The sequence below is a fragment of the Eumetopias jubatus genome, unplaced genomic scaffold (assembly GCF_037043125.1).
Source record: "Eumetopias jubatus isolate StellerSeaLion01/CBP00866 unplaced genomic scaffold, mEumJub1_p1.0 scaffold_14, whole genome shotgun sequence".
Taxonomy (NCBI): Eukaryota; Metazoa; Chordata; class Mammalia; order Carnivora; family Otariidae; genus Eumetopias; species Eumetopias jubatus.
This window is the reverse complement of record NW_028274820.1, coordinates 54,123,945-54,133,168: the sequence shown is the minus strand read 5'-3', so window position 1 is coordinate 54,133,168 and position 9,224 is coordinate 54,123,945. Positions and strand designations below refer to the sequence as shown.

The window sequence follows — 9,224 nt, the reverse complement described above, 5'->3', positions numbered from 1 at the left end:
AATTTGCTTCAAGATAATCTTATTGGGGGAAGGACATGAAATGAGTAGGGGAAGAGATGAAAAAAGTTGGCCCTGAGTTGATAGTTGATGAAGCCTGGTGATGGGTGTATGGTGATTCCTTATACCATTTTCTCTGCTTCTGTATGTGTTTGAAAATTTCCAAATATAAAGTTAAAAATTAAAAGAAACCCACTGTCAATACCATACCCAATCCAAAGAAATCCATTACATGGTGAAATTTCTGGTAATTTGTTAACAGGTGAAGGAGCTATTTGAGGACACGGGAATTTTTCAGTTCTTTTGCTTTCATATACAGCACAAACTTTTTTTTTTATCAGAAAGTGTCTCAGTTGTTTTAAGATAGAATTAATTTGGATGCTTATTGTACAAATATTTTGGAAAACTGGACTTCTAAAAATGAAGCCTTGATTCTCTTAAAAATCCTCTTACTTTAGGTAAGCATAAAGAAATCTAAGAACACTTGTGATATGAACTATGTTCTGAGGTAAAATATTACAGTTATAAAAAATGCTAATCTAGCTGATTGTTATTTAAAAGAATAAATAGTTGATTATGCACAGAAGGTGAAATTTCATTGCAATAATAGCTAACATTTTTTAAAAAAATAAATGGTAATTTCTGAAATTTGTCACTCTTATATTGCTATATAAAAATTTAGGTAAAAAAAGATTTTTAACCTTTCAAAGCGAGCAAATGTAGAAACAATAGTGTTGCTACATTAACTCTTCAAATATTAACCACTAAGTATTCTTTAGTGTTTTCCAGTTACTCATTAACCATTTTATACTGTTATTGTTTCTCCAGTTGTCGGTGATTTCCACCAGGGAAAGTTGAAAAACATTTTTCTAGATCAGAAAAATAGTCAGATTTATTAACAACATCCCCCTTGCTCACCATATATTCATTATTAGAAGTCCACTATGTATTTGGGACCTATAGATCCTACTTCAAAAATTAAACCCAAAGTTATGTTGTTGTGCAGTTTATGGTTCCTTGTGTATGGCTTTATTGTCCTCAGCATTTCCTTGGTGTAACCTACTGAGCAAGGGAACAAAATTTCTTTTGTAACTGATACCTAAATTTCTATTCAGCTTTAAGCATCTAATTTGCACTGTGAAGACATATAATTTGAGACTTGTAGCTATATCATGAAAGTACAACAGTTTACGCTGATCTCTAATTTTCTGAGTTGTACTGGCTATAATTTAAATTTTTTGCATGATTTTAACTGCAACGCAAACCAGTATACATCAGAAACCTTTGTATATTGACAGAGACTGGGAAAAGGATGCCTTGTTTGGATTTCAGATAAGCATTCCCTTTTCACAACTGCAGGTGCAAGGGAGCCCATTCATAGTATTTGCTTCAAACCAGTTATAGTCACTGGATGGAAATACAATGCTATTGCATGAGAACTTGACTGATCTTTACAAGCACAATGAATATTTTTAAAATACTGTTATTAGTAAATTTTAGAAGCCAGTAGCACTTTTTTGTCTATGTACTGGGGACAAAATATACTCTATTGACACAATCTTGGTCACTTTACTCTTGTGTGTGTATGTGTGCATGTTTACTAAATCTAGAAAAATACTTCATCACATATTAACACAAGATGGAATTATACTCGGTGGAAAATCTGCTGCAATCAATGCATAGTCCCACTGAAGAGATAATTGGTAATGAATGTTACTATTTCCTTTGCCTTCAAATTTCACTTATTTTGAAATAAACATATAAGCCAAAAAATAACCACAAGACAAAAATTTACTCTAATTGCTCTCATTTCACATAACTGGGTAACTCTCCTTTGAAACAAACATTAGACAACTATATGTGCAACAAATGAGTGAAAGTAGCTGGGTGTTTCCATGTTAAACTCTTACTTATAAGATTATGACTTGATCGTTTTTATTAGCTTCAGGCAGAAACATGCCACATCAATTGAAAGCATAAGAAAATTTTAGTCTACAAAACAATTACAACTCTACTTCAACAGGAGAGGTCAGAGAAAGGTGCTAACAGAATTTAAGGGCTTGATGACCAAACACAGATAAAGCAAGTTAAAAAAAGAAAAAAATTGGCAATAATCATTGTATTGGCAAAAATAAATGTTTGGCCTGTATTTAAAACCAAGAACTCATCCCAAATTGATGATTACTACTATTACTTACGGTACGTTTTACTGTTTGCTAAAAATCCAGTACAGCCACCTTAAATTTGCACGTAATTCAAAAGTGCCAACACACCTTTTTATGCACTATTTGACCTGAGCTTTTCTTGTGATTTAGGATGGGAGATATTGTCCTCATTTGTAAAATAAGGACAATATACATTATAAAGAAGTATCCTTTCCAAATCAAGGCAATTCTGATAGAAGTGGCTTGCCTGGATTGAAAGCTGTCAATCCTGGTCTAGGTTTCTGTCTCAGGGTCTTATTCTCAGGGGCTGATGTGACTGAGGGATTAATTAGCTAAGACTTTTTTTTTTTTTGAAGCTGAAAAAGTGGTGACTTAACGAATATTTTGCAAGTGTGTTTAATTCATTCAGGCTGAGCCCTATGATAGAAGAAACTGGATAGAGGATGCAGCCATCCTCTTCTTTCATGGACTCAAAACCAGAAAACTCACTCCCATTATTCCAATGTACCCTCAGCCTTGAATCAAATACTAGTGGTAGGTGGATCCACACGCAAAAAGATGGGGGGGGATCCTCAAAGATGCCTTCAAGGAGGATGCCTTCAAGGATGGAGCAGAACCCCTAAATTGGCTTATGTAAATATGACTTTCCACTCTTCCAAACTTCCATTCTATTACTGCTCCCCCCAAACCCGGGAGCAAAACACATAGTCTTCTCGTACAATTAGTTACTGCTGTCACTCCGGGGCGGAAATACTTGACACCTGGCCTCCCTCGGGACGCCTGAATGGAGGACGCTGCCACACACCCGCCCTTCAGAAGTTCTCAGGGCAGCTGGAGGCTGACATTGGGCCACTTACCTGGCCAGGATGTTCGTCACAGCCCAAGACCTTTGAGGAAGAGAAGAAAACAAAAGAAAGCAGAACAACTTACCACTCTGGCCCAGTCCAAGAACAACTAAAAACACCCAGGCCGCCCGAAGGACCGGGGCAGGACCGGGCCGGCAGTTTTGCAGGCAGACAAATGCGGCAGTAAAAAAAGCCAGGGCGGAGCGGCACATAATGCAAAGCAGCCCGCACCGTGCCCGCCGCCTGGTTGCTATCCGGCTGCGCGCTGGCGACTCCCGGGCGCACCTCGGGGCCCGCGGGCCAAGTGTCGCTAGGACGTTGCCCGCAGGCCCAGCAGGCGGACCCTGCGGCTCGGAGCAAGCAGTGCAGGTACGCTGGCCCGGACACCGCTTGGCATCTCAGGGCCCCCGAGGCCCTGCCAGCTCGGCTCGGCGGGTCCCGCGGTCTCCGCGAGAAGCACCTCCTCTGACGGTCAATGGCCCGGGGCGGCGACGCGAGCGAAGCCTCCGCAGCCCGCTCTGGGACAAAGAAAAGAGCTTTTGTTTCTCTCCAGCCGATGGGGCTTCTGCTGCATAAATCAGCTTAGTGAACAGCCAAACAGAATCAAACCCAAACAAAGCCCGAAGCCTGGGGGAAAAACCAGCCTAAAGTACTATCACTGGGTGATGCTACATCTGTGGGAGGGGACGCCGGCGAGGCCGAAGGGGAAAAAAGTCGATGGCGCATCAATCAGCGCGAGCTAATAATTCCACAGGTGGGCAGGGAGGCCAATTCCACTTAGTTACAGCTCTGCAGCCTCGTCAGCTGAGCAGCGGGCAAAGTCAAAACGGCAATGTCCTGGCTGGCGAGGGAGGAAGCGCGGGGTGCCAGCAGCTGGGGGAAACGGCTCCGGCAGCACCCTAGAAGTCCCCGCCGGCGTCCGCGGACACAGAGCGAGGCATAGCAGCTCCCCGCTTGGCCGGGAGTGGAGCGCACGGCCGCTAGCACAGGAGGGGAGGTTCCGCGAGGGTGCAGTAGCCCGGCCTCGCGGGGCGGGAGCTTCGTGCCCTCGTCCTTCTGGCCCCCAGTGTGCGGCTCAGGCGTCCCGCCGTCCAGAACCCGGGCAGCTGGCGCACTCTGCGGTGCACCCCGCGAGGAGGCGAGGGGCGGGGGAGCAGTGGTCCTGCTCCGGCCCCGGGGTAGGGGGGCTCCCGAAGTGTGGATAGCTGGGCGCGCTCTGGGCCGCGAGTTGCTAGGAAACCGCCCCACGCTACCCAGCGCCTTGCCCCGGCCGCCTGCAGGCGCAGCGGCGGCTCCGGCGGCAGCAGCAGCAGCAAGCAAGAGCTCGGAGCAGCGTGGGCGGGACATTGGTGAGGCATGAAGTCACCGCGGCCCACACTTGCTCTTTGTTTTGCTCACTCCAGCCCTTTTTCTCCCCCTTGGCTCTGATAGTTGTCATGCCCACCGTTCACAAGAGCTCCCGATGCGTAGCTGCGCAACAAGAATCGCTCCCCCTGTTCCCTTTCCCCCTGCTCGCCGAATCCCTACAGCCCAACGCTCCCCTAGCCCGTACGAAGACTCGCTCAGTACTAATGGCAGCTGCGCACAAACCCCAGCCTCTCACCCGGGCACTCTGCGCTCCTTTGTTCGGAAAGAATCACTGCCCGGCAGCTGCAGCGTACAAAGCAGAGCATGGGGCCCTCTCCCCGCCCCCAACACCCTCCGTTCCGCGGGTGCGCACTGCCAACTCTGCTGGTAGATTTAGGAGCTCACCCTTTACCCCACCCCATGACCGTCCGGCATCTCCCCAACACTTGGAGAATTGATCCAGTCAGCAGAGGCCGTACCCAGAGCTGCTAGCTGAAATTCTCGCGCTTCCTTCTCCTCTCCGAGTCTCAACCCTGGGCTGAACAGCCTTGTTCTTCCCAGGGTCTGGTGGTGGCTCTGGGTTTTGCTAGTGACAGTGGGTCTTTTGACCTTAAGCGTCACCTTTCCAGTAAACGGAACAAAGAAGTTAAAAAGTGCGGCGAAGCAAGAGAGAAGCAAAGGAGAGGACGAGACAGGGCGTTTCTGCCTGCTTGCAGCTCAGAAATTTAGGTGCAAAAAGGGAGCGGATATTAAGCTGGGCAACTGTTGGAGAAGCCGCGCGCCTCCTGGGATCCTTGTCACTACCACTCTAGGCCGGGGGAGGGAACCCAGTCCCCCGGATTGAAAACAAGGCACTGTTTCCAGTCTGAGACACAGGGTGATAGTTTTCTTTTTCCTCTAGGGGCAGGAGTGGTTCCCTGTGGTAAAGTCTGACCTCTCATTTTTCCACTAGCAGCCTGCCCGAAGTCTTTCATAGGGCACCCGCCTCTTACAGGCATCAGACCAGTCCAGCCAGGTCAAGGTGAAATATGCGGGAGTTTCCCCTCCTTCTTATTTGTTTAACAGTTTCCATCTCCATATTTGGAGTAAAAAAACAAGTAGGAGGCTTTCTCTGTCTCTTACTCTCTTTTTTTCTGTTTTCTAATTGTTAACTGAGTGAATGGAAAGTACCTGGTTAATAAGCCACAACATTGAAAACTCCCCCTTTTCAGGTGTGGACTGTGCATTGGGACCCACAGAATTAGCTAAGCAAACCAAGAACCCAGCTGGAAAATTACAAGTGCCCTACATCTACAAAGCAGGCCCTTTTGAGAGACCAAATGAATGTTCCAAACCTGAAAAACTGATACTTTTAAACACAATTCACTATAGGCAATGTACTCTAAAGAGATAATTAAATCTAGCTCAGCTTCTTAACTCGTTTTCTTTCTTTGGTTCCAAGTTTGAACAGTTCTAGTTTTGCTTTAGGTGGTCTTAAAGGAAAGGCCTGGAAAGTGGCTGGGGTGGGGAGGAAGAGTTTAAATTTGAACACAAAAGGAGCATATTCACGCTCTCATTAGTCACTCTTCAATGGGGGAGCATGTGTATTTTCCAGAGATTATTTCACAGCCTTGAGGAATATAGCCACTATTGAGACAGGGTAGTGCTACAATGAGGAAAAAAAGTCAATTCATAATCCCTATAAGGACATGTCTGTAAGTGCACTCTACACTGTAAAGTAACCAACACATCAGAGTTTCATGACATATTTAAAAATCTAACTCTCAATGTTTTAAATGTAAATGGCAATTATAGTATTAAATAAAATGTAACTTTATGTAACTAATGATGTAGTTTTGTGATATGGAATAGATATGCACTAATTTTTAACTCTATACATATCTTCTGTGACTTACGATGAGATTATAAATCCATCATAAGTTGAAAACACTGTAAGATGGAAACGCACTTAATAGACCTAACCTACTGAACATCATAGCTTGGTCTAGCCTAAGTTAAACACGCTCAGAACACTTAACGTTAGCCTGCAGTAGGGCAGTATCATCTAACACAAAGTCTATTTTATAATGAAGTAATGAAATCTATTTAATACTGTATTGAAGGTGAAAAACAGAATGTATGTGTACAGAATGGTTGCGGGTGTATTGGCTGCTTACCCTTGTGGTAGCATGGCTGAATGGAAACAGTGGCTAGCTGAGGCTGTCCAGCATGAGAGGTAGGTATTCTACCACACGACCCTAGCCTGGGAAAAGATCAAAATTTAAATACAGTTTCTACTGAACTCATATCACTTTTGCACCATTGTAAAGCAGAAAATTGTGAGTCAAATTGTCATTAAGTCAGGGACTGCCTGTATTGCTAGATGTCTCTATATTCTGTATATTCTCCTTACTAGGCCAAAACAACTGTGTAGCAAGAGGAATAAAACAGTTTGGAAATCTGTTGCAGGAAATTTTTGAGCCCTTTAAAAAGAAAGACTTCCATGTTTTGTTAGATGAAACCCATGCAACTATGTATCAGGATGCCAGTTTTATGGAGTTGTTGAAGAATAACTACAGTTCCGTTTATCACCGCTTCCCAGTTGTAAAGAGGTTATAATTCTGGTTATCAAAATAAACTAAGACAGTATCCCAGCTGAGACTGTGATCCTGGCAAGTTATTTACAAACAAGTTATCTGTACATTTTGGGTTGTAAAGATAAAAGTGAATTCTCCTGAGCCCTGCAAATCATCTGTAGGGTTTCTTTCAGTAAATAAAATTAGGGCCCAGGAACAAAGTTGGCTTTTTTCCAATAAGTGTCATTGGTCACCACAGCTCATCCTTTTTTCTATAAGAAAATATATAAGATACTGTGAAGAAATATGGTATTGTTATCTTCATCATATTACCTGAAGAATTCTAACAGAAAAAAAATGTTCCAAAAGATGGTTAGTTGATTAATTCCTGTTTCTATGATGTTTTGCTCTCTTGCTTTGAAATTTCTCACAGCTAATTTTTCATCATTTGTGGCAATGAGAGCAAATGAAATTCACAGATAGTCTAAAAATAACATTTTAGCTATTCATTCCAGTCTTCCTATCATGAGATTCTTTTAGTTGCTAGTAAGTCATAAAATTAGATGAATTAATTTCTTCCCTACTCCTTTGATTTCTCCTTAACCTTGATTTCTTGCTAACTCAGTTTATGGTGAGAAATGAATAGGCTATAGATGGATAGCGGCAGTGAGAGAGACATTTGAGAGACTGCTCCTTTTAGTGTGTATTTCGTCTTTAACTAGATTTTGTCCAAATTATTGACCTCCTGGATACAGTTAAAACCACACGTACATTTTAGTATTATATCTTTCTGAAGTTAGGATCAGACATTCAGTAGGTCGTAAGCAGATGTTCACAAGTTGTCTATAATCTTGCTTCATCTACAGCTCTAAGGAGTTGATGAATGATCCAGTAAGTGGGATTTATTATTGTGACTATGACTTCTAGCTTCTTCCAGTGATAAAGAACATAAGCCACTGGAAGGCAGTTTTCACTGAAATATGACATGAAGTAGTGTTCTTCATACTGTGAACTGAAGACTGCCTACAATCTAATCATCTGTTGAGTGATTTCTTAGCTCTATTCTAGGAGACTATGAATTCATAGATATGGTGTGGTATCCAGAGTATTTATTATTATAAGATCCTTAAATGTTTCCTTAAGTACTGAGGTTCAAGAACCCCTACCATAATAGATTAATACAGAAACTCCTCAAAGGCCTCTTGTGTGCTTATTGACAAACTCCAGCGCAAGATGCAAAGTCAAAGAAAAATGAATTGCAGGAGCCAAAGTATCTTCTCAAGGTATTCTTTGAATGATTAACTCTGTGAGATGTTTTTGGAAACGGACTTCCATGACTAAGTTTGGGAAATGCTGGGTTAAAGTTAAGTAAAATCCTTTCCTGGAGGATTTTCCAAAAACTTATACAGGCTACATGCAACTGGATTCTCCAAAGAAAGAACCCTTTTCCAGAGAACATTTCACAGACTAATTTCCATAAAGCACACTGCTAAATGAATCCAACTTTATGAAAGTGGAAACTAAGAACCAGATTGGTGGGGAGACTGACCTTACTTCTTCAAGAGAATTATTGAGCAGACATAAATCAGAGCTCTGAGTCTTGTCCACTACCTCATATCAGTGATGACTTTTGGTTTCAAGTAACAGAGTCAGACTGTGACTGCCCTAAGTGAAAAGGGAAATTATTGGAAGGAAATTGCGAGCTCACAGAATCAGTAGGAGGCTGAGAAACCAGGACTGAACAAGGTCAAAAACCAAGGGAGGCATAAGCAAGGGCAGCAGGCATCCGGCAAACAAGAATCCTTTTCTAGTCATCCCTTCGTCTTTGTACCACTTGATCAAGATTCAGAATCCTGGCTGGAAATGTCGAATTTTCAGAACGTTAGTCACATGACAGTCCCCTGGCCTTATGGGGGTAGAGGGAGAGGAGGAGGAGGAGCTCTCTCCTTTGGCTTCCTCCGTGGAAAATATAATACTCTTTCCCAACAAGATGGCACAAAATCGCATAGGTAGATGAAGGAAGCCCTGTAAGGTGGCAAATGCTCATCACTCAGATACCCTGCTTTGCATTACAGTTGGATTTGGGGTCACAATGCCGCTTTAATTTAACTACCCTGCCTACTAACTGATACTCTGGTTGGTAATATTAATTATCTTCATGGGTACTTTTGGAATGAAACGTTTTCTATGTTCACAATCTAATCCTAGCTTTCTGTTATCTTTCTTTAAGCTGCAGTTGCCCACAGTGATAACTTTATTCAAATCTATTCTTCACTGGCCGCCTTTTCTTCCCTCATTTCCTTACTGTTCTCTAG

The 9,224-nt window shown here is 42.9% G+C and overlaps 1 protein-coding gene across 1 annotated transcript in view; it reads right to left on the bottom strand.

The window, feature by feature from the left end:
* ITGB8 (integrin subunit beta 8) overlaps positions 1-3,219 on the bottom strand; it is a 73,141-nt gene extending 69,922 nt beyond the window's left edge. The window contains exon 1 of the mRNA XM_088018426.1: positions 3,093-3,219. Coding sequence (XP_087874552.1) covers positions 3,093-3,219 — 127 coding nt within the window. The remainder of the gene's footprint in view (positions 1-3,092) is intronic.
* Between the last annotated feature and the right edge of the window lie 6,005 nt (positions 3,220-9,224).